General features: G+C 42.6%; 1 protein-coding gene and 1 long non-coding RNA gene across 2 annotated transcripts; one reads left to right on the top strand and one right to left on the bottom strand.

The window, feature by feature from the left end:
• Positions 1-1,123: 1,123 nt before the first annotated feature.
• On the bottom strand, positions 1,124-9,046 carry LOC310831391. Its single transcript, XR_014557844.1, has 2 exons — positions 7,298-9,046; positions 1,124-6,932 (listed from the first exon to the last, which is right to left on the bottom strand). It is a non-coding gene; the product is annotated as an uncharacterized lncRNA (long non-coding RNA).
• Positions 1,991-24,617, top strand: GET4 (guided entry of tail-anchored proteins factor 4). The gene is made up of 9 exons (XM_083711770.1): positions 1,991-2,247; positions 10,678-10,756; positions 11,586-11,667; positions 12,790-12,939; positions 19,623-19,761; positions 20,567-20,707; positions 20,795-20,870; positions 22,797-22,869; positions 23,270-24,617. Exons 1-9 carry the CDS (start codon positions 2,096-2,098, stop codon positions 23,356-23,358), a joined length of 981 nt encoding a protein of 326 aa, XP_083567896.1. The 5' UTR covers positions 1,991-2,095; the 3' UTR covers positions 23,359-24,617.
• The last annotated feature ends 1,585 nt before the right edge of the window (positions 24,618-26,202 follow it).

The following is a 26,202-nucleotide window of genomic DNA, read 5'->3' as shown; positions in this document are numbered from 1 at the left end:
GAACTGGAGAGAAGGGAACATCAGGAAATCCAGTCATGGATCTCCTGCAGCTCTTCTAGCTTTGTCCTCTTGTCTCCTCTTTCTGGAAATGAGTAGCATTAATGCAAAATGAAACATCTGTTTTAATTAATCTGTTCAAGTCAGGTCCTGAACATATGTAAACAAAAAATGTATTCAGAGGAACATTTTCAGAATGCTTTAGTATGGAAGTTTTTTGTCACAGTTTAAAGCTGTTGTGTGCTAATGAAGCATATATATCAGCTTGACATTGTTGCTTTCCAGTGAGGGAGCAAATATGCAATTTGGTTGCTAACTGCAGAACAAAAAACTGAAAGAGATTTGCAATTTCTTGCCCTTATAAAAACCTGACTGTTGGAAACAAATAGTATGCTTGAAACATGTTCAGAATATAACAAACAGGACAGGTGTGGTTTCTTCTGCCACATTTTTTAAAGAGTAATTTAGCCACATGTCTGTTTACAGAGATACACCCAGTACCAATGTTGTTCGTTTCAATTGTGTTGGTAGTTTAACAGGTTCAGTTTCCATTTCCTGTCATTACTGATGAAGGTAGATGTTTCCTGGGTACTTCCCAAATAAGAAGCAATGTCTTGTAAGCCGGAAGCAGTTCTGGATGAATTGCGTGCAGCTCCATCTATTTTTTTTATATAAAAAACCCAAAAAAACTGGCTCTTGATTGACATTGTCAATATAGAATGAATGCTGTGAGGTTTCCCACACATCCAGCATGCACTCCATCCACATTTTAGCTTTTACAAGATTCTCCTACATGCCTTTTCAGGCATGTCTAAAATATTTTAAATAATAAAGCCAATGGGTCAGAAACTGGAAGAGCATTGCTGCAGATGGGGAATAGGAAGGAGTTACCTTGCTCTTTTCTACTTAAAATAAGTTCTGGATTAATATTTTGTAGAGTGGTGTGTTAGATAGCTGGAGCACAAGGCAGCTTCAGACAAAATATTATGTGTGAGGATGGGTAGGGTGTTGTGCTGGCTACCTCTGTTGTCCAGAATATATTTTTGTTTAATATACTTAAACATAGCCCAAGTATCAAAATAAAACTTCATAAGACAAATGCATAAAAATGAAACCAAACCAAGGCTGGCATAGGATGTTACATTCACAAGAAAAAATGATTCAGCTGGTTATATTTGCAATAAGAAAGAAATGAAGACTACCGTCATAGCAAATGAGAGAATGAGGTACAGTATATGGAAATCTAAGCCTAAACCTATAACAAGAAACCATCAGAGACACAAGGAGTACCAAGAAAAAAGGCTACTATATCAAGAAAAATGTTCAGCCAGTTAAGATGTTACCTATCCTAGGGCTGTGGAAGGGAAAAGTGTTAATTTTCTTTTTTATGTACTCAATGAAATCCCAACAAACAGACAAAAGAGGTGGTTCCTTTCCAAAAAGGAGGATTAGGAAAATTTCTCATGTAATGCAATATTCCAAATACTATTTCACCATAACGTGGTGCTAAATTAAAAATGTTTTCCATCTTTGGGTCGGCGTGCAGGAAAAAAAGATTTTTTTTAATTTTTAAATTTTTGTATCTTGATATTCTTTCCTTCAAAAAAAACCAAAGCAAAACCCATTTGGACAAAAGTAAAATGTTTTCTTTTAGGATCTTATTTATGTCACCAGAAGCCTTCCGCCAAAATCGCTGCACCCCAGATCAGTGGTAGTGGGTCCACCTTGACTCCTCCAGGAATCCGAAGAGGCGCTCGAGGGACATGCGAGAGAACTGAATCATAGAACTGGAAGGAACCACGAGGGTCATCTCGTCCAACCCCCTTGCAGGCAACATCGTCATGGAGACGCCGCTGGAAACGCCCTTTGCGCCCTACACCCCCTCATCTGAGGCGTGCGCCGAGCCACGTCGGACGTCACACTCTCGGAGGCGCCGGGGGCGGGGCTCGTTTGCGTGCGCATGTCCCTCGGCGGCCGCCACCCTCCCCATTGTTGAGTAGGCGGAGCCGACGGAAGCCGGCAAGGTCGCCGCGCATGCGCCGCGCTGCGTGAGGCAACTCCGGCCGTCTTGTGTGGCGTTTCTCCCCGCCCCGCAGTCATGGCGGCGGAGCAAGAGGCCTTGAAGGGCGGCAGCGCCGTCAGCGGCCGGAACCGGGGCGGCGTCCAACGCGTCGAGGGCAAACTCCGCGCCAGCGTGGAGAAAGGGGACTATTACGAGGCACACCAGATGTACCGGACGCTGTTCTTCAGGTACGCCGGGGCGCCGCTCGCGCTTCGTTTCACACATAGCCCCCCTCCCCCCCCTCGCGCCGCCGTGAATATACTCCTCGCTTCGCCCCGCCTCTTTCCAGACGCTTCTAATTGCGCACCAGTAGTCCTCCGCGCGCACGCCCCCGCCCTTTCCCCAATACGATTGGCTGAGCCGCTTGCCTTTCTCGATTCGCCGAAGCTCTATTGGTCGAGAAAAGGGGCGGGGTTCGCGGGAGGGAGGAGGGGGCTCTCGGTGTGTCTCCCCATCTATGCGAAACTCCGGATCAGAAGAGAGATGGAGGGAGAGTAAGGGGGGTAGAGTTAATGAGTGAGGCATTTGGAGTCGTCTCTATGTGTATACGTGCCGGTAGGTAGGTAGGTAGGTGGATAGATGCTCCTATATATACACACAAATCCCGCATATACGCATACCTACAGAACAGATGTTAAAGCTTGCTATATACAGACACACACACCATAGAAACAGAGAATTGTAAAGTTGGAAGGGGTCCCCAGAGTCCATCTAGTCCAACCCACTGCAATGCAGGAATCACAGCTAAAGCATCCATGACAGATGGCCATCCAACCTCTGCTTAAAAGCCTCCAAAGAAGGAGAGTCCAGGATCTCCCGAGGGAGAACGTTCCACTAGTGAACTGCTCTCACTGTCTCCTGCACGCAAGCACAGACCCACAAAACAAATACACATACTTACGAAACAGAGATGTTAAAGGCTTAAAGCAAACAGCTTTGCTATCCGCCCTCCGCTGCCCTGATGCAATGTCGTTCACGTCAGAGCAGCTGAAAAGGGCGGAAGCCAGCTCATCTTGCTTTATGAGTTTTAATATGTGTGTTAAATTACTGCAATGGAAATATGGCTGTAGTGCTTTAATTGCAGCCTTCCGAGATCCGGTGCAAACTGGTCGGAAGTGCTGTTCAATGCACTTAAAAATGCCCAGTGTAATATATTCAGTGAGAGAGTGATTAATAGGTTTATTGTGCCAATGCTTTCATGTGTAAGTTGGTTCCCACTTTGTCAGATGCATGGTTATCCTTAGTTGGCAGATATATTTTGGCATGCTTTGGGGGGTGAGGCGGCAAGGACAGTAAAAAATGGGTTGAAAAGACCCTGGAATGCAAGAGTTATACATTGTGTGACATTTCTGTTCAAAGCTGAAATGTAGACCTGGTAAGTGCAGTAAGCATTTGCAGTACTGGAAATAGCAGTCTTTCTAGCATTTTCTTCTGTTGTAGCAAAGTGATGTAGCTACTTCTCTTTAATCTTGCTTAGTACAACACTCACTGTCAGCCAGTGATTTTAATTAGCAGTAGGTTATTAAGGAACTATTGCTGCTTCATTCATCACTTAATGAGTAGAATCTATTCCACAGAATTTTGGGACAGCCACCAACTTGGGTAGCTCTGACAAGGCTTAAACAAATTCATAGGAAGTAGTTGCTCTCAGTCACTAATCTTGACTGCTAAATAGAGCTTCCATTTTTCAGAAGCAGTAGACCACTGAGAACTATGTGGGGAGAGCACAAAGTGTGCTGCTCACACATTGCTGAACTAGATAGACTTCTTTGATCTAGCAAGGCATTGGTTATTTTACAACCACCTTTTTTATCCAGCAAGTGGATAGGCATCTTAGTGATATTTGAGAAGGGAAAGCTATGTTTATTTTAAGATTCAGAAATGCCTTGTTTCATAAGCTATTGTAGGCTGGATCTTGCTTCATCAGATGTATCTGACCAAGCAGGCTTCAGCTTGTCAAAATCTATGACACAATGTAACTGTTACTCTGAGAGCCTTCAAAGTATACTTACTTTGTATACTTTGTATACCTACTTCATCATCATCATCATCATCATCATCATTTAATTGTATGCCTCCTTTCCATAGTTAAAACCATAGTCAAGGCAGCTTACCAACATGAAAAGATTTTAAAAATTACAAACATAACAAAAGGATACATAAACCACAACAGATAAATAAAATACATTGAAAAATACACAACCGTCATTGAAGACTTTCCACAAAAATCATTATAAGATCTAAGAAGAAAGATACAAAAAATTATTATCAATAACAGCAACGAAAACCCCTAAACAATACCGCAACCCAGGAATCTTTTTCAGCAACCTCAGCTTTGGTAGCTGGAGTCAGTCAGGACCCCAACCTCCCAGACCAGGTGGAAAAGACTAGCAATGCAGGGTGCAGGGAGGTAAGTCACTTGGTATTGGTTGCAAATAAATGGTATTGGTTTTTCATGACACTTGGTTCTCATTATAAGCGTGATTATAGGTTTTTTTCTTTTCAATTGAACTCATAGCTGTCAACGTTTCCCTTTTTTAAAGGGAAATTCCCTTATTCTGAATAGGATTCCTCGCAAGAAAAGGGAAAAGTTGACAGCTATGGTTGAACTACTTAACCTCTTCACCTTTAGAACTTGCAGCAGATGGCAACATATTTAAACAAAGCCAGCAAGTAAAGATGCACAATTAAAATAAGGCATTCTGTACAGGAGAAATCCTTTTACCTGTACAGAAAGTCTTGGAACAAATTCATTGTAGTGTGTATGACAGGATAGCTAAAGTGTTAATGAGTAAGTATAATCTTTTGATTAGTTATCTTTAACGTGTAGCCAGTATCCCAGTCAACCTGAAGTACTGGGATAATGGAGAGGATATTTGGGATTATAAGCAGATGCATTTGAGGTCAGGGTGTAAAACAGGTTAAGGTGGAAGCATTTACATCCAAGTTCCATTACTTCAGGCAAGAGGTATAGAGTAGAAGAAACCTTGTTCATTATCAGGAGTGGGAGAAGGAATTCAATTTGTGGCCATAGTGGAAATTGTTATTGCTGCCTTGAGTCTTGCAGCTAGAAGAGGGAAAATATTTTAATGTGTGAGCTGAGTCAAGCACTGTAATAGATCAAATATTTCCCCAGAGGTCTGGTTGTAATTGCAGTAGTTTGAGGCAATGGTAAATGCATTGATGGGTAGAAAAATGACAAAGGTCTCATTGATTCAAGCTAACTGAGTTGGTATTTTGTACTTTCAGGTTGGAGTTGATAATTGCACCTCAGTTTCCCTCTTTACCTTCCTCTTGTCTCATTTCCTTACCCATTTGATACAAATCCTTATACAGTACAGATCAGAGAAATTGAAGTATTTGAATATAAGGCATAGCTTGCATTGGGAAAATATTTCTATGACACTTGGAAATATATTCAAGGCATATTGGGAACATGGGCTTTTATGCTTCCATTACAATCACAAATCACCAGCTATTGTAGAAATTATCTTACTTGTCTGCAAAAAGCCAGTTGTGAGCATTATCCGTGGGAGTTGTATAGTCCAGAACATCTGGAGCACCCCACATTGTCTATCCCTGAGTTAAATCCCCACAAACAACCCATGAGAGGTTTGATTGAGAGAGTAGCTGGCCCAAGGCTGCTTAGTGAACATCATGGTTGAACAGGGGTTTGTACTATCTGCTAGTTCCTTTCTCTGAGGTTACAGCTTCTGGAGAGATTGGTTGTGCTACTCCGTTGTAGCAAAAACATTGGACTGTTGTAGAACCTTACATATTAACTACAGTATTTTAATGTTTAAGCAGGTGGCGCTGTCGTCTAAACCACTGAGCCTAGGCCTTGCTGATTGGAAGGCAGGCGGTTCAAATCCCTGTGACAGGGTGAGCTTCCATTGCTCAGTCCCAGCTCCTGCCAACCTAGCAGTTCGAAAGCACGTCAAAGTGCAAGTAGATAAATAAGTATCGCTCCAGCAGGAAGGTAAACTGTGTTTCTGTGCGCTGCTCTGGTTTCGCCAGAAGCAGCTTGTCATGCTGGCCATATGACCCGGAAAAACTGTCTGTGGACAAATGTCGGCTCCCTTGGCCAGTAAAGCAAGATGAGCGCCGCAACCCCAGAGCTGTCCGCAGCTGGACTTAACTGTCAGGAGTCCTTTACCTTTTTATTTTATTATGGTGTAAGTTTTTACTTCTCTCAGGTTAGGGTTGATAATTGCATGTCTCAGCTTTCTTCCTCGGGCCCATTTCTCTTACCTTGCAAATACAAAGCTTTTTGCAGATCTGAGAAATTGGGACACTTGATCAAGTCATTTCTGAAACATAGATCCATGCTGCAGTACATTCAGGTCAACTGAACCGCTCATTTGAAATGGAAAATAAAATGAGGTTGGATTCCTTAAAAGGTTGATATATCATTTGTCACTGAGAGCAGCTTGTGGAAATATGGGGATATATAACATGATTTTTATAGAAAATGGAAGCTGAAGCCTGGGTATAAAGAGATTTTCAGCAAACAAGTTGCAATAACATTTAAAGTTGTTTGTTAGCTGCTTTATAGAAAAAAAGTATAAAGCGATTTAATGAGATAAAATAAAAGAGTTAAATACAGTCAATTAAAAGCCAAGAATATTGAAACCAATGTACAATACAACATTCCTAAAATGTTCATCCCACATTAGAATGAGGACAAGTCCTGCTCCTCCCCACATGCACAAGATGACACCACTCTAGAGGCTAGCTTAACAACTAAAGGCCTGAGTAAAGGTTTTTGCTGATGAAGACTATAGGGGTTCATGTGGGGAAAGGTGGTCTTTGTGGTATTGGCGTCCTTGGCCACATATGGCAGTTTGAATTGAGCATGGAAATTAATTGGTAGCTAGTGCATTTGGGGAACACGGGTGGCGCTGTGGGTAAAACCTCAGCGCCTAGGACTTGCCGATCGCATGGTCGGCGGTTTGAATCCCCGCGGCGGGGTGAGCTCCCGTCGTTCGGTCCCAGCGCCTGCCAACCTAGCAGTTCGAAAGCACCTCTGGGTGCAAGTAGATAAATAGGGACCGCTTACCAGCGGGAAGGTAAACAGCGTTCCGTGTGCTGTGCTGGCTCGCCAGATGCAGCTTGTCACGCTGGCCACGTGACCTGGAAGTGTCTGCGGACAGCGCTGGCTCCCGGCCTATAGAGTGAGATGAGCGCACAACCCTAGAGTCTGGCAAGACTGGCCCGAACGGGCAGGGGTACCTTTACCTTAGTGCATTTGGGCCAGTTTCTGTGTAATATTCTCAGACCTTTGGGTCTCAGACAGCAATCTGACTGCTGAATTCTGCATTACCTGTAGTTTCCAAACTGTATTCAAAGGTAGCCTAACTGTCTTTGTGTAATATAATAAGAGCATAGACAACTGATGCTAGACATAGCCTTCCATTTTATGATCAAGATTGAGATACACACGCCAAAATTTATTTGGCACACAAGCCTTTTTATTTGGATCAAGGCAGTTGAATGAGCTTGTTAAAAGTACTTAGTTCACTTTTAAATTCTATTTAGAGACAAGCAAATACAAGAAACCTTTGAAATGTCCTTTATGAACTGGTCTGAAGTGGTAGGTTTTAGGATGCTTTAGATGGCATTGAGTGCACAGTTTGAATTCTGTTGAAAGCCTGCAGTGTGGGGGAAGGCTCAAGAGTGCTTGAAAGATCACAAAAGAAGCTCATGTCCCAGATGTTGTGTAACGGTATCTTTTTAAGTTGTCCAAACCCTAGTGAAAACTACTGCAGAGGAAATGGCAATTGTACATATTGTAAGGACATCATAGAATCATCTGTGAACTGTTAAGAGTTTGAAATTAATCTTGTTTTTTGTTTTGTTTTTTGTACCTCCTAACCCCTATCACTGCATATTTACCTAAGCTGTTGGATTTGTTAGATTATAAACATCTGAACGTTAGGTCTCAAGGATGTCCTTGAGTTTGTGCAGACGATAAATTGATAAAAAGTAGATCTCATTGTGACAAGTTTGGAAATATGTTGATGTGGTACTTGTGATGATTTGGGCAGTACCTGCCCTCTTTGTACCACTGTGGTCTGGGGTGCTTTCAGGTGCTGCATAGCAAACTTGTGGATGGTATCTTCTCCAAACTGCATGGTTGCAAAGTTAATTACAGTTCTGCTATATTATTTATAATTCCAGAAAAGCTGAGAGGTGCAGGCTTTTCCTCCTATAGTTCATCCATTTGTTTTATGTTGTGTCATTTCTGTAAACAAAACTGATGAAACAAAAAGTCTGGGAGCTATTAATTGGAGCATAACATCAGCTGGATGTTCTTAGTTATGCCGATACTCCAGAGCAGTGGAAAATAATGGTCTGGACTCTTAGTAAAACAGTCAAGGTTATGATTAAACCATGATCAGAGCTGTGATACTGGGCACTGCACAAATTCGGTGCCAAGAAAAATGGGATTTGGTGACCTCTGCAAGGTAAGCATATTAAACCAATCTGTTTCCATTTTTGCATAATACTGTCGGATAATTATGGAAGGAATCAAGGAGCCTTTTTCTGGTTTTGTGATTTCATTAAGTATTGCCCGTTTCCTGGCCTATTTTCACATATAGCTGTACCATTTAGAAACCTATGTTTTTGCAAAAGAAAAAAAGAAAGAGAAAATTTGATGCACTCAGGAGAACTGTATCTGATTCGGACTGAACCAAAACTAGAGTAGAACTGCAAATCAATTTACCCCTTGCGAATTGTATCCCCAATCTTGGCAATAAATCAGGGGCTGCAAAACAGAGTAAATATCACCTTCTCTGATTTGTCTTTGTGATGTCAGGATTGGCTATATGGTGCCCTGATGTTATAATTCTGGTTGCATGTTCCTTAATTGGCTAGTTCAGAGATTAGCAGGAAGAATGTGGTTTTAAAATGGCTTTAAAAAACAACAGTGTGGCTGAGCAATTGCAGAGAATGGCAGTAAGAAAAAGTTCAAAACACAAACACAACCCCCTTTTCTGTACCTCTGCCTTATCCTAGTATGTAGAAAGGGGCAAAATCACTTTGAATGGGGGCAGTTGAGAAGCGCTTTGAAATCGGGAATCTCAAATAATCAGCAAAGCAGAATTGTGTGCTGGAAGAAGATGGTGGCTTTTGGAAGGAAACTGTCTTTCTGTAGGCATTAGGTAACGATTTTGCAGGCTATAAGGAGTTGGGGTGAATCTCTACACTGAATGAAAAGGTTCTGAAATAAGGTACTTCCTAGAATGTATGGAATAGCTTGAGCTAATATGGTATATGATTTTGATCTTTGAGGGCGGGAGCATTGGTACTGAAGCTTTCCTAGGGTGCAGCAATTTCGAAGATAGACAGATGTGGGCACTGTAAAAACCTGCAGTCTGCATGCTTCAGCTGCTCTGTGTGGTGCTAATCATTTGCTATTTCCATCCCATCCATGATGCGGGTGTTAGTGAGCATAGGATCTGTTTGGTCATGCAGCCCATATGACAAGGGCTACTACACAGTGAACATGTGCCCCCCCCCCAAAAAAAAGTGTCTGCATTTTGAGGTTGCCTGCTATGCCATCTTCCTGAGATTCTGGTTTGGCATGCAAGTATCAAACCCACGTTGCCATCTGGTCACACTTTTACTGCCTGTCCAAATTTACCGAGGCTGTCTATTTCAGCTGCTGTTAACTGCTGCTTTGCCATATGCCACACCCTGCTTGGGGATTTTAGATGGGAAAGCAGCAGCCTGAAGGACCCCTTCATTGTAAATGCACATTGTAAATGCACATAACACTGGTGTCTAGAAATCAGCAGGGGCTTGGCAAATTCAGGAAAGCTGGAACCAGTGGCAGGGTGTGGTGGGTTTTGAAAGTGCAAGGAAAAGGCTACAGGGGATTGTGGGGGACACTCGGTCAGGATTAGAGATAGCCGCCTCCACCCTCCTGCAGACATTGACCTGCAGAAGAAGAGAGCAGGTTCTATTTCCTCGGAGGCTAATACTGACAAGCCATGGCTGGAGGGGGCTTTCTGCACTGTGGAGAGAAAATAAATGAGATATTTCTTTTTAAGGCTTGGTGTTGCTGCCAAAGGCAGCTGGGTGGCAGCTCAGTGGGAAAATAGTTCTTAAATAATGCTGTCTTATTCATGTGGTGAATCTTCATTTACATACTAGGTGTTGTTTGGCTTTTTGTTTCGATTTTCGCAGTCTTCTCTCTGTCGGTTTTCTTGTCTTCTTGGTTGGTGGGCAGGAGGAGCATCTCTCCTCGCCAGGAATATATGGATGCGCAATGGGATGCCAAGAACACTGTGTGCAGCAGTCTGGTTTTTTGGAGGGTTGAGTGGGGTGGGAGTTTGCTTTCTTCTTTGAGAACAAGGAATGCTCATATGCATACATTCTCTCATTAGGTGGGTACCTGTGTAAACTGGCCCCCTAAGATTGAGGGGCAATTCAAAATACATTTCTCGTGAAGACCTTCCACGAGTTTTTGTTTGTTCCTGCAGTCTGCGGCATCTCATGATTTAAAAGATAGAAATCCATTCAGTACAAAGCATTTTCAAACATATGCTAGCTTGCCTCTTTCTGCTGTATTCTGAATACCTTTCACTCTTTTTCTCTCTCTCCATGTGCAGGTACATGTCACAAGGCAAACATGTGGAAGCTAGAGAACTCATGTATTCCGGGGCCCTCTTGTTCTTCAGTCACAATCAAGTAAGACCCATTCAAAATGGTGTAAATGTAATAAATATTGAACACTGAAAGATAGCGGTGGGAATGCCCTGATAAATGCTGGGTTGTGGCCAACTGCAGCAGTTTTAAAGCAGCCTAACAATCTGCTACTTATGCGCTTACCTGGTGCATGAGCAGTTACTCTGGGAAAGCACTGAGGTGGCAAATGCATCTGCTGTGCTTATGTCTCTCTCTTAGCGGCCCTTTGAAGTTAGGAAAGAGAGAGGATCATTATTGCCCAAACAATAAGTATTTTAATATATAGCACAGGGCAACTCTGGAACAACTGCTCAGATTGCCCCTCTTTCCTTTCTCCCTCCCCCCCCCCAATCTTTGAAGGCTGGAAGAGAGTATCTGATGCAACAGTGTGCACAGCCTCAGCTCTTCCACTTCTCCTATCAGCTCTTCCACTTCTCCTATCAGGTCTTCCACTTCTCCTACTGCCTTAGAGAGAAACCTTTTAAGTTTAGAAAAATGGGGAGCTGCCTGGCTTCATGGTTGCATTGTTGAATGAGTGGTAGAAGCAGCCTATGTAAGACATAAGCATACCCTAAATAATTGATTCTTAGACTATTGCAAAAGCTCTCTACAAATAGAATATAAAAATAGCAGCCTTCACCAGCATATTTGTGCTGGTTTGAATAAAACCGTTCAGAAATCTCGGGGAAATTAGTCCAAGCAACATTAATGACACAATCCAAGTGGGGGTTTTTTTATATATAATTTGTGACATATACACCCCCCACCCTGCCCTCTTAATGTTGATGGTTTACTTCAATCTATTCAGTATTGTTTCTTCTGTATCTTCTAGCAAAACAGCGCTGCTGATTTGTCCATGCTAGTTCTAGAGACGCTAGAGAAATCGGATGCAAAAGTTACAGATGAGCTATTAGGTAAGAGTTTCTTCGGTTTTTGTTTCATAGTTGGGCACCTAGAGTTCTGAGGTGTAAGCAGTAGCGTCAAGTGCTTTGATTCCTTTTTTTTTGTTTTGGTCCTCTGTCACCCTGAGTTGGGAGAACTTAAGAATTGTCTTCCTGGACCAGAACAGTTCTGATCTAGTCCATCACTATTTCCATCAGTGGCCAGCCAGGTGGCTCTGACAACTTACAAACTGTGTGTGAAGGTGATAGCTATCCTTCGCTTTTTGTTATTTTGCCTCACTTACCTGAGAGATGCTGCTTCTGAACACCAAACATGAGCTACCACGGCTAGAAGCCTCTGCTAGACCTCTCGTCGACTGATGCCAAGTTACTGAAAAATAAACTATTATAATGAACTGACCATGGTTCTGAGTAAACTAGAGTTGTTTGTAGGTGGAGCGTGATCTTTGGCACTATCCTCTCCCCAACACAGGCACAACCTGTAATGTCTGCACAATAATTGACCTCTCTGCCGTTTTGATGGACAGCCACTTCTCCAGTCTGCTTGGCGATGCGCTCACTGCTTGCGGGTCGACCTTTTTGCCCTTTACTTATCAGACTGCCTGATTCGGTAAGCATGCAGTTGATATAGCTCTTCACTCAAGCTGCCCATCTGGAAATCCTTTGGAGAGTCTTTTCCACGTTGACCACTGATCCAGGGGTTTGTGGACAGAATGAAGGCCGGGAGAGAAAGAGTTTTGTAGCTTGCCAACCTGGCAATTTACCTGGTGTCCTGCAACCCAACTCCATCTTCAGGCTTTGGTCCTTGACAGCATCCTCTGATGGAAGATAGACTTCTCTTCACCTGCCTGAAATTATGGTAGATTCAGAACATCTGTGTTAAGCCATTCAACAAGGGAACTTGCCCCCTGACATGCCATCACGTATTAGGAAAGGGTGTGGCTCCTTGCACTGCAGCGGAGAGGTCAATTAGGTGTTCCTTGCTGATTTCTATCTAAAGAAACTCACGCTTTAAAGACATTTTAACTGAGTATATTCTGGTAATTTTACACGACCTTTGTGTTTAAACGAAAAGGATGCAGTTGCTGTTTAAAAAATGTTCAGCTAAGTGTTGCTTGTTGTGGTTGCTTCTAGAGAACCTGGCCAAAGTGTTCAGCCTGATGGATCCAAATTCACCTGAAAGAGTGGCCTTTGTTTCCAGGGCGCTGAAATGGTCTAGTGGCGGATCAGGAAAACTTGGGCATCCAAAATTACACCAGTTGCTAGCCATCACGCTGTGGAAAGGTAGGAACAGTTAATGTAAGTGGCCATTAAGTTGGTTGGCTGCTTGCTCTTCGAAAGATCCAGATACTGGCTTTGTTTGCATGTAATGTTCTACCATGAATATGCTGAACCCAGTCAATTTATTCCTCCCTGCTCATTCCAGGAAGAAACAAACCATGATCCATGGCTTAGCGTTACATACAAGCTCAGGGTAATCATTTGTTTTGCTCCCAACGCACCACAATCTGTAGTGGGCGAAACAGACCGCAGTACCTGGTTTGGACATAATGTGAGACCAGGGATTGTGGTTTGTTTCTGCTGTGCTCTAATGAGACAAACAGGAAAGGCAAGTTCATGAACTGTGATTTACTGTGACTGGTGTACCAGGCCACTGTGGCCTAGATCTAAAAAGAGTTCTATGCCCTAAAGGGGACTTTGAAGAGCAGCTCCCATACTGCGCTTCCAATCACTTCTGAAACTGAGAGGGATCTCCAAAGTGATCTGGGCTATCGAATTGAGGGTGGGTCTATATGTCCCAACTGGCACATGCAGACTGGTGGGAATACTCAAAATAGCTCTCTGAAGAGCATAGCTTGCATCTTTTAAATGTCTTGTTTTAATGCTCAGCCTTGAAGCCTATCAGACTGGAGTGAAAGATCTTGGCTTGTAAAATACTAAACCTGGTCTGTCCCGATTGCTTGAGATTATGGCAACTTGGATTAGTGTGTGTTCAGTGTCTGCTTTATTTTTAAAACTGGGATGAACACAACAGAGATAAATTAGGAACTTGGCAGCATGTCTCTAGATTTTTTTAGGCCTCTGATCCCTCATATCCATACAGTATTGACACCTGCTCAATAGACTTCTTTTAACATGAATGCATTTCAGTATCTTACTACATTGTAGTACGTATGTTATAAAATACAGCATATATTCTTTAAAAGTGTTCAGCTTTAGGAACGTAGGAGGCTGCCTTATATACCAAGTCAAACCATTGGTCCAGTTAGTTTAGATTATCTACACTGACTAGCAGCAGTTGTCCTCGATTTCAGGCAGGGGACATTCCCAGCCCTCCCTTAAACTGCCAGGGATGGATCCTGGGACCTTCTGCATACAAAGCAGATGTCCTTTCGTTGAGCTGCAGCCCTTCACCAAAGTTTGTTCCTATTCTATGCTGCTGTCTCCACCCTCCACACAAATTCAAGCTGCGTTTCAAGGAAATTCATAATTCTTTTTTACTCGGTTCATAGTTTGTTGCTAACAAAATTTTATCAGCCACTGTTTGACCTGTTAGAAATATGAAGGGAGTGGGGAAAAGGAGCAGGTGGATAGAGTGGAGCATGTAGAGGGAGGGCGGATAAGGGATCTTGCATATTTCTGACCTCTGATAACCCTCCGAAATGACTCTCAGGCTTTCTGTGCATTCATATGGACTAGAAACTTTAAAAACAAAGTAGAACATTATGCCAATTAAATGAAAATAGGGTAGCACCGTACTGTGTTTTGTGAAAAATTACAGAGCTGTGTGGCACCACTTAACCTCATGGTTTACTTTAGATAAAGCTACCAGGCTGGCGGCACAAAGATTTTCCACACCTATTAAACACCTTTCTACATGTACTAGAGAAGTTCTGGCTCAAATCCAATCTAATCCATGCTTTAGCACTCTATTTAAAATTTCCTATACTTATAAAAATAGATCAAGACTTGGCTCATCACCTTACACTGCAGTTTATTGTAATGAGAAACTGACAAATAAACAAGTATTAGGGAATTTTAAAATATTAGAGGACTATGGTCTAATTTGGACGGGACGCAGGTGGCGCTGTGGGTTAAAGCCTCAGCGCCTAGGACTTGCCGATCGAAAGGTCGGCGGTTCGAATCCCTGTGGCGGGGTGCGCTCCCTCTGCTCGGTCCCAGCGCCTGCCAACCTAGCAGTTCAAAAGCACCTCCGGGTGCAAGTAGATAAATAGGGACCGCTTACCAGCGGGAAGGTAAACGGCGTTTCCGTGTGCGGCTCTGGCTCGCCAGAGCAGCGATGTCACGCTAGCCACGTGACCCGGAAGTGTCTCCGGACAGCGCTGGCCCCTGGCCTCTTAAGTGAGATGGGCGCACAACCCCAGAGTCTGTCAAGACTGGCCCGTACGGGCAGGGGTACCTTTACCTTTATCTTTATGGTCTAATTTGAAATTGCAAATATGTTGAAAAATGTATTAACACAGAGTTGCTGATACTGGCAACTCTCGCCTCCCATTATTTTTAGTCTCTACAAATAAGTTAGGTAGTGACCTCCATAAGTGCTAACTAACTAACTAACAATCAAAGACACTATAGGTCAGCTATGTAAAATCTCAGCAAATTTAGATACTCTTAGTCAGCCCTTCCTAGGTAGATGGGAAGGTGAGGTTAATGACAATATTCCACATACAGCATGGAAATGGAAATAAAATCCACATTTCACACTCCATTTGAATCTTTTTTTTTTCCTTTATAAATTATTCTTCAGGAGATATTTAACTTCATGAAAACTAAGCAGAATATACAAAAACACAACAGATAAATGTTGGAGATGTAACTGGTATCATGCCCATTTTTAAACTATATTTTGGGCTTGCCCTCAAATTAGAAATTTGGTTCTGATAATAAGCGAAATGGAAAATAACACCAGTTAAGAGACGTCTGTTGATCTCGTAATCATTCATCTAGGCTACCTGAAAGACATAATAGTTAATACATTTACAGTAGTGCCCCGCAAGACGAATGCCTCGCAAGACAAAAAACCCGCAAGACGAAAGGGTTTTCCGTTTTTTGAGGCACTTCGCAAGACGAATTTCCCTATGGGCTTGCTTCGCAAGAAGAAAGCCCATAGGGAAATCTCCGGGGACCTCTTTTAAATGCTGGCGGTGGGGAGCAAAGCCTTCCCCCCCCTCCGGCCTTCAAAGAGGTCCAGGAAGGCCGGCGGGGGCCGAAAGGCTTTGCTCCCCACCGCCAGCATTTTAAAAGCAGTCCGGGATAGCAGGGAAGCGCTTCCCGCTATCCCGGATGGCTTTTGAAGGCCGGCGGGAGAGCGGAGAAACGCAGCGTGTTTCTCTGCTGTCCCGGACAGCTTTTGAAGGCAGGCAGAGGGGAGCAAAGACTTTCGCCCCCCGCCCGCATTCAGAAGAGGTCCAGGACCTCTTCTGAAGGCTGGCGGGGGGCAAAAGTCCTTGCTCCCCCCGCCTGCCTTCCCGGGAGAGCGGAGAAAAGCAGCGTGTTTCTCCGCTGTCCCGGACAGCTTTTGAAGGCAGGCAGAGGGGAGCAAAGACTTTCGCCCCCCGCCCGCATTCAGAAGAGGTCCAGGACCTCTTCTGAAGGCTGGCGGGGGGCAAAAGTCCTTGCTCCCCCCTGCCTGCCTTCCCGGGAGAGCGGAGAAAAGCAGCGTGTTTCTTCGCTGTCCTGGACGGCTTTTGAAGGCAGGCGGGGGGGAGCAAAGACTTTTGCCCCCCGCCAGCCTTCAGAAGAGGTCCAGGACCTCTTCTGAAGGCTGGCGGGGGGCAAAAGTCTTTGTCCCCCCTGGCCTGCCTTCCCGGGGGCTTTTAAATCGCCCCGGGACAGCGGAGAAGTCCTCCGCTGTCCCGGGGCGATTTTTAAATGCTGGCGGGCGGCAGCGAAGCCTTCGCTGCCGCCCGCCAGCATTTTAAAATGCTGTCCCGGGGTTTTTTAAAATGCTGGGGGTGGGAAGAAAAGCCCTTGTCCCCCCCCCCCTCAGCCTTCAGAAGAGGTCGGGGGACAGACTGTCCCGGACCTGGTCTGAAGGCGGTTTCCATAGGAACGCATTAATTGATTTTTAATGCATTCCTATGGGAAACCGTGCTTCGCAAAACGAAAAACTCGCAAGACGAAAAAACTTGCGGAACGAATTAATTTCGTCTTGCGAGGCACCACTGTACTGACAGTGGCCAAATTGTCAACTCGAGAAAGGTCAACCCAACATCCTTTGAAAAACGCCTTTTAAGAATCTGGGATGTAGCCTATATGGTTAAATTTATTGATTTCATAAGAAAAAGAAAGGGAAGACATGAGAATGACAAGAGAGTGGCATTTGTTAATTCATTAACAAAGACCATTAGGCATGCTCGATTAAAAACATACTTAGCTAGGAACAATCTAATTAATCACTTTCCTTTTTTTAGGTTTTTTAATTTCCTTCTTAATGATACCTGGAAAATTCAGAAGAATTATTTTAAAATGATTTATTCATCTATTAATTTTAGGAAATCTAAAATAGCGAACTAATTATTAACTTATAATTGAGAGATAGGTATTTTATTTTCACCATTCACTGGCCTTTGCAGTCAGAGTAAAAAATGCAAAAAACTAAGCAGGGAAAATTATCAGACCAAATAAAAGCACCAGCCATTGCAATTTGTATACAAAATATGAACACAAGAATGATGCTAAGCAGATAAAACCACCAAAATCAATTAGAATTTTAAAATCATACAATTCTAAAAACTAGGGCATTCTTGTGGTCCTTATTTTGATGGTGGTTGCTAATAATTTTAAAGTGTCTGCTTTCACCAGCCTGTTATGATCTGCAAGGAATAAACTTTCTTAAATAAATAAAATTTTACTAGTTTTCAAAAATGTATAGGCAGAACAAGATGTTTCCCCCATTTTTACCCTCCTCCCCTGGAACAGAAGATTAATGTATAAGATTTTGCCATAAATCCACATCCGTGGTCGGAGTATTTTATGAAGGATTGCCAAACTTCAATAAAATCATCCACATCATACATATTGTTCAAGGCATATACCTTCTTCTTAAGTTTTTATCCGAATAAAATGTATGCCCTATCTCCATTGTGTGATACGCAGATATTCAAGTCCTTTCTAATTCTGCACTATTAGTAATTGTGCCGCCACCAGAAGAAAAGTAGTAAGTTTGTTATATAATGAAGCAAGTTGCCCTTCCTTAAGCATTGTTAATTGACCCAAACTTTCATTACCCAATACTTTCTGATTGTTACTTATTTCAGCAAATACTGATTCCAAGAATGGTTGTACTAGTTCATATGTCCTCCACATGGAATGTGGAATGTTCTACCAGTTGCCCAGCATGTAGCTGAAGATGTTCTATGTTTGTCTTAAGAGAGTCATATGCCACTTGTCAATGAACTTAAAGGAGTTTTCTCTTACACATGTTGATACAGATTTTAAAGGGCTTTTTGCCCATTGGTTGTTCTAGTCGGCTTCTTCAATTTCAGTGCCTAAGTCTGTTTCCCAAAGTTGTTTGGTGGCTGAATGTTGCCCAACAGCAAGATCATTGAGTATATATATATATATTTTTAGAATGCTCAGCCACATTTAAAACTAATTTTTCTAAAAGTCTCAATGGTGCTTGGGAATTAACTTCTGGATTTGAAATAAATTTGTTGACCTCACCCAAACTTTCCATAATTTATTCTGCTCCAAGCATGTTATTATTTTCGTAGAGATTACCTGATCTGTATAAGCCCTTTTCTTTCCATTTTACATCAAATAGGTTTCCTTCAGGTGAGTAAAAGTGCAATGTGGATGGGATTAGTGGTGATATAGGTGGGGCTAATTTGGAGACCCAAGACTGCCAGATTTTCTGCTTTTGCAAATGGGTTTTGCAATTATTCATTTCTAGAATAATTTTATTATGGATTTTAAAATGTATGCTTGGGATTCTGTGTTGCATAGCTTTATCAAATTCCATTTGCACCCATGCCTTTCCTTTTATGTTGTGCATCATGCCAAAGGCGTTTTGTATGTGGGCAGCATCGTGGTATCTTTGCAGATTTGGTAGGCCCCTGCCCCTTCCCTCTGAGATTTTTTAAACAACGCCTTTAAGCACAATCTGGGTCTTTTGCTGTTGTATGCAAAGTTCACAATCATTTTTTGCCATTTCTTAAGAGTATAAGTACATATGGGCAAAGTTTGGAACAGAAATAAAATCGTTGGCAATATCATAATCTTGGCTGATGCTACCCTCCCCATCCACAACATGGATGTCTTGGACCACGTTTTAAGGTCTATCCCCCCCTTTTTTTATACTCTTCACCATTGACAGAAAGTTGGCTCTGTACTATAGGATTTTGTGATATTAATTTCCAGGTATATAATATGATGTGGGCAAAGTTTAAAGCCTGTTTTGATTTGTAATCTTATTTGCAATTCTGAGGGAACGTTCAAACATAGCAGCTCTGAATTAGTTTTATTGATGGTCAATCTGGCTATTTTAACAAATGCTTCAATTTCCCTGATGACCTCCAACAGGTTTGTCTCTGGGTCAAAGACCATCAGGGCAATGTCATCAACAGCAAAAACAGCTGAAATCTGCATCTATTTCTTAAGATACCTTTTATTTTATTATTGTTCTGAATGTGCAAGGAAGTAACTTACCACTGCATTATTGTCTTATCAGTTTCTTGCAACATTTTTAAAATATGGAATATTTTGCGTCAGAATATTGAATTAAAATAATAATAAACCTCACTCATATCTTGGGATTCCAACCTTCATGTTGCATGCTGTAATGTACTTTCTTTATTGGCTTGTTCAAATATTGCAATATTCTCGAAAAGTAAAATGGCTTCCACCTTGCCAATATAAACTGAGACTGTTATATACATATTTCACACACACACAGGGAGAGAGAGATACAGCAAACTGATTTTCTTTTTCAACTTCTTTTCCAGAGCAAAACTATTGTGAATCTCGGTATCACTTCTTGCACTCCACAGACGGTGAAGGATGTGCAAACATGTTGGTAGAATATTCCTCATCCAGGGGTTATCGCAGTGAAGTGGACATGTTTGTCGCTCAGGCAGTGTTACAGTATGTGTTTTGATCTTAATTTGTTTACACGCTTGTGTGGTTGCTCAGATAACTTTTTTTAGCCATAAGGGAAGAATGGGTTATTGGTTTGTTGTTGGTTTTCTTTTCTTTTGTATATGGTGTGCTCATTTTTTTTTTTTTTTTATGTTGTGAACCGCCCTGTGATCTTTAGATGAAGGGCAGGATACAAATGTGAGCCATTAAATAAATAAAGGAGCAGAAAGGTATACAAGTTCTGCGCCACAGACTAATCTTGGCTCACCAAGGGTTCCAAATTGGCCCACAAAACCATTTCCCCAGAAACACACCCACTTGTCCCAGAAACACACCTACTTGTCAGCTGACATCACTGGGTGACACCCACAGATGTGCAAGGTTCGATCCTGCTTGCTGCTGCTTAACCAACACATTCCCCAGCAGGGACAGAGAGCAGGACTGTGAACCTTGTGCTCATGGGCAAACCCGTGAGGTAGGTCAGTTTTATTACCCTCTGTATCTCTCGAGATGAGAGAATAGTGAGAATGTAGCTGAGGTGGACTTTAAACCACAAGCACCCAGTCTTGTTCTCCAAGCGACAGCATTCTACCACCAACGCAAGACTCCACTCTCGACCTTAATTTTCCTTCTCTAATACATTAATAGCGGTGACGCCAGAGGTTACTGTGAAGGCGACCTGGTTAATATGCAGATTTTCAGGTATGCTCTCTGAGCATGAAACTAAAGTGTTAAGCTCATTGAGCTCTTCTTGTCCTAGCACTTTTATTGTACCTAGCTCTTCAAAAATTCTGTTTCCTTTTTTTTTCAGATTCCTGTGCTTGAAGAACAAAAGCAGTGCATTAGTGGTTTTTACGACCTACACACAGAAGCATCCTTCCATAGAAAGAGGACCTCCCTTTGTACAGCCATTGCTCAATTTCATTTGGTTTCTGCTGCTGGCAGTTGATGGGTATGGTTTTGTTTTAGTCGCAAAGCACAATGCTGCCTTTTTTTGCCCTTGTGCCTGGTTTTACATTCTCTGTTGCTTCTTTTTTAGAGGAAAACTAACAGTATTTACAGTATTGTGTGAACAGTATCAACCTTCATTGAAGAGGGATCCTATGTATAATGAAGTAAGTTAACTTTTAAATTGGTGGAATTTAATTCCTTTGCGGTCACCTTTATAAACTTTCATTTTGCTTCTGTGCTTTTCAGTCCCATATATGTGCCCCCCCAGAGCACTTCACAACACAATAAAGCAGCAACAGTACAATTAAATTGGATTCAGAAACAACTTAACTTGTTTATAAAAAAACCCAGCCGCATCATAAACTCTGGGAATCAGACAGCATAAAAGTACTTCTGAATAAAACCATGTTATCAATCTCATGTTCTGAACCATCCTGAGATTTACAGATGATGGGTGGTATACAAATTTTATAAATCATCATCATCTTTCTGACGGCTTCAAGGCAAGGTGCTAAGCAGTTCTCCCAAGGGAAGCAGATTCAGGGCCTAGGCCTCACCACTGAAAATGCCCTATTCTCCATATTTGCTGAGCGCAGTGCTCAACGCATCCTTGCCCAGCCTTGGATTCCCAGATGCTGTTGGTTAGCATGTACACTGCCTTAAGATGGATTGTTATAGGCAGTATATAAGTACTTGTTCTAAATACAGTGGTACCTCGGGTTAAGAACTTAATTCATTCTTGGGGTCCGTTCTTAACCTGAAACTGTTCTTAACCTGAGGTACCACTTTAGCTAATGAGACCTCCCACTGCCAAGTTCTTAATGCAAGGTAATATTTCTGGATTAGCGGAGTCTGTAACCTGAAGTGTCTGTAACCTGAAGCGTTTGTAACCCAAGGTACCACTGTAAACCCATTAGTCCCAGCCAGCATGGCCAGTAGGTAACATCTGTAGGGCCACAGGTGGTTTTTATGATGGTGATGATGATTGCTATTTAGAGAGGCTACCTTAAAGGATAGCATGCAGATCAACCTTGCTTTCAGTGTCCTCTAAATCAGGGTTACAAAGCACTGTGTGTGTGTAGGGACTAATTCGGGGGGGGGGGGGAGTGATACTTACATGGGACTTTCAAGTGTTCAAAGCACCTCAGATATCAGTAATACTGTAAAGTAGGCTTATATCAGTGGCAGACTTTGGGCTTTCAAATTTCAGTGGCACCCTGTGTGATACCAAAGCTCAGTTTCCTCCACCTCTTGCTTTCTGTTCTAAGTCATTGTTGTGGCACCCATTGCGGGTGAATCAGTTGTGCTCCCCTAAATCTGCCTCTGCTGATATTACTATCCCCCAGATTGCAAATAGAGGTGCTGAAGCTGAGAGAACAGCAGTGTGCCTTGAAGTCATTTGGCAAGTTTATGGCTGCGCTGCAGTTAAGCCTCACATCTGCAATGCTACACCCAAAAAGTAGTAATACAATCTTTGAGAGAGAGACTGGAGGGATGGGGTGGGGGGAGGCAAACCAGGTATAATTCTGTTGCTAGAAATTAATTTGTTTTGCCTGTGAATGAATTATTGTGGTTCAGTCGGACATCAACCCATGGTTAAGGATCTTTATTAATAGTTTGGCAGGGTGTCAAAACTGATACACCATAGTTATGGCCATTAATTCTCCATTAGGGAATTGTCATAGACTAAGGAATGGACTTAATGGATCTGAGTGGTGGGGAAATGAGAATAGCTTTCCACGGTGGTTAATATGTAGTACATTTGGAGGATTGAGCTATGGTTTGGATTCTAATCTACAGCTAATGCAAACCATGGTTTTGTGTGGTGTCTGAATTGAGACAGCAATAACTACAATAACAACTACTACTAATCCAGAATGCAGCAGCTAGACTGCTGACTGGAAGTGGCTGCTGGGACCGTGTAACACCGGTCCCTATTTAGGGAAGTATTTAATGTTTGATGTTTTATCACATTTTTAATATTGTGTTGGGAACTTCCCAGAGTGGCTGGGGAAACCCAGCCAGGTGGGCGGGATATAAATAATAAATTATTATAAATATAACATCCCCTCTTTCTTGTGCTTTTTTAGTATCTAGACAGAATAGGACAGCTCTTCTTTGGTGTCCCACCCAAACAAACATCATCCTATGGAGGACTATTAGGTGAGTTTAACACCATAGATAAACAAGATAATCTAAATGAAAAGAGACTGCTGGATGCTTGTCACTCATTGTCATCTGAAGTACAGTAGCTTACAGGGCTTAGGGCTTGTGTGTACTGACACCAGTTTTCCTACTTACAGCAGTCTGCATTTTGTCAGAAAAATAGCACAGTATCCCTCAATCTAGAAAGCTACCTGTCAGCTAATCCAATGTTTCCTGCTGCATGTTTGACACAACACTAGTGTCTCGTCACCAGGTTACTCAACCCTGGCAGACAACCAAGTGACAGCTGTCATTTCAGCATATCTCTCAAACAGAATGTGGGAACTTGCCCTTCCACTGGGCATTCGAAAATGGCCGCTTCTTGATACTTTCCCCTTGTCCTGTACTTCCATCCTAGGCAATCTTCTAAACAGCCTGATGGTAGCTGGGGAGGAGGATGACACGGAAGATGGACAGGAAGACAGCAGCCCCATTGAACTGGATTGAGACCTTCCAGAGCAGCTTGGAATCTGACCATGTGCTCACTGGGGGATAAAAGAAAGAAAAGACACTTTGAGAACGAGTCCTGCAGTCGTTTCTCAACAGGTCAAAGGGCTCCTCTGTTCTGTTTAAAAGAAGGTTGCTGAGATGTTCATAATGTTTTGGTCTATATTATTTATGTAAAAATGCAATGGGGTAGCCAAGAGAGCTGATTTGGTGTGATCATTAGTGGACCTCTGATAACGCTGGTTGGTGATGGACTGAGATGTAGCCTTCTCTGTGATTCCATGAGCAGTATTCCCTCTTTTCACAGTCACACTCAATAAAGCTGAAACACACATTTGTTGCTTTACATTTTTTAAAAAACTACACTTTTGTTTCAGTAAACTAATAAATTAAGCGCTTAACTGTCACCAAGGGACCCCGTAAAATGCAGAGTTGTAATTGCTGTAGCGGATGATGGGTAGACCTGGTGCCAAAAGCGTTTCAAGATGAGCCAAAGAAATCAAAACCCCAAGCAGAAATACCAAATTAATTTCCACTGTAGAAAATGATATGATTTGGAAACCCAGGGTGATTTTGAATATAGCGTGTGGGCTGTGAACTGACCAAATCATCTTTAAGGTCTTGCTCCACTCTTAATATATGTCATTTAATGCGAGTGGATCACTTGAATACCGAAGGCTTAATCAAAGAAGACCCTCTCTGAGTCCAGTTAACACTGTATGTATATGTACTGTGGCTGAAATACTTTTCATTCCCCGAGAGACAGCATTTCCCCCCCCCCCCCCGCACCCATTCAGTGATCTTGCTACAACCCAGCCAAAACCCTGCATTTTGGCAGACAAAACAGAGCATGCAAATATTTGAAACAGGGTGATCCTTGGAGAAGGGGAAGCTGCAGACCTCTTGGTTCTTTCTTGTTCAATATTTATTTTTATGGGATGATTTATTGATTCATTTTAACACTTTATGTAAAAAAAGAAAAGAACAAAATTACAAGTAACTGCAAACCACATGTTAGGCTTAATATAATTCTACATCTTGTCTCCATTAATGCACAACACCAGATGTTAGCGGTATGATTAAAAGATGAAATGGGGGAAACACTTTATTTTTTCACATTTAAAATTTTAAAAAGGCTTAGATTAATACAGTGATCATGCATGAGGGGGAATAATACATTTTTATTTACTGTAAAAATAAAAATAAAAGGATGAATTTGTGTTAATTGTTGTGTATTAAATAAATACTTTATACTGGGATCTCTACTGCTCTTGGCTTTTGAACATGGTTGTGGATCAGCTGTTTTATAGGTCTCTGATGAGATCTTTGAGCAATGATTTTGCAGGGTTTGCCGTTTCTGCAGTAGGCAAACTGGTTCTTCTGGCTTGAGAAATGCAGCTGCTCCAATCCTGGGTAGTCAGATACTTTCAAGTACTTTCATTCAGTCCATCTAGAGGGTGTTTGCTTTTCATGCCTTTCTGCATCTGCATCTTCCATCTTTCTTACAGGTTTAATAACTTTTGTAATCCTTTTTGGTATGCCACACACCCTTTGTTTCCTGGCAATATAAAACAAAATCATTTTCATACTTTACATCCCTTCTTTCCACAAAAATTGGCTCTTGTTCATTGCAAAGTGCTTTTCCAGTTCCTGGAGGTGAATTCCCAGAATACTATATTTGTTGCTGCTGTTGTGAGCCTGCTCTAGGTAAGAACTAGTGAGATGTGGAAAGTTGGCAGCATCTATTACCCATCCGCAAATAGTTTTCATTTGAAACAAGGTGTATTGAGGAAGATTGCCTGCTCAGGCAGCACGTAATATGAATTCTCAGGCAGGCAGCTTTGATATTGTTCCATGTAGAAAAGCAGAATCACGCCTAAAATTAAGAGTTGTCTAAATGAACCCTTAAGGGATGCGGGTGGTGCTGTGGCTTAAATCACAGAGCCTAGGACTTGTCAATCAGAAGGTCGGCGGTTCGAATCCCCATGACGGGGTGAGCTCCCATTGCTCGGTCCCTATTCCTGCTAACCTAGCAGTTCGAAAGCACGTCAATGTGCAAGTAGATAAATAGGTACTGCTCCGGCGGGAAGGTAAGGCGTGCGCTGCTCTGGTTCTCCAGAAGTGGCTTAGTCATGCTGGCCACATGATCCGGAAGCTGTACACCGGCTCCCTCGGCCAATAAAGCGAGATGAGCACTGCAACCCCAGAGTCAGTCACGACTGGACCTCATGGTCAGGAGTCCCTTTACCTTTACTAAATGAACCCTTGAACCAGACCTCCCCAGCCTGGTGCCTTCCAGCTGATGTGGGTGGGACAACAACCCCCATTGGCCATGCTGGCTTCCGCTGATGGGAAGAATTCTGGTCCAACAACCTTTGGAGTTCACCACCTTGGGAGAGGCTGCCTTTTGTAGTTGGCACACAATGCCGTATGTTGCTACTTCTATATAGCAAAACCATGCTGCAGGTTCTATGTGACGAGCTGCCTCCTCTGGCTTTGAATCTCTTCCTTTGACAGCATTAATTGTAAAAGCAGGGTGGGGTGGGGGGAGTATTCTGCAGCTGGGGAAAGTGGCGTCGTGAAGGTTGCAGTTTCCATGCTTTCTAGAGAACCCTTTTTCTTGCTTCTTCTGTGGAGCCCTCACAAAGTCTGCTGTTTGGAGACACATTTTATGGCACACCTTCTGTTCATATGGAGCACTGGTCAGGCCACTTGAAGTCCATTGTTGGCCCTATTCAAGCCTGAACATAAACCAAGTTCTTTAGCTATGGTTGACGTTCAGAGAGGTAAGGCAGCAGGCCCCACTCCCATTGATTTGGCTAGAGGCAGCTGCCTCTTTAGACT

Source organism: Podarcis gaigeae (assembly GCF_964106915.1).
Source record: "Podarcis gaigeae genome assembly, chromosome: 14".
Lineage (NCBI taxonomy): Eukaryota > Metazoa > Chordata > Lepidosauria > Squamata > Lacertidae > Podarcis > Podarcis gaigeae.
Note: the sequence above shows the minus strand (reverse complement) of the source record. Positions and strands in the feature narration are given on the sequence as shown.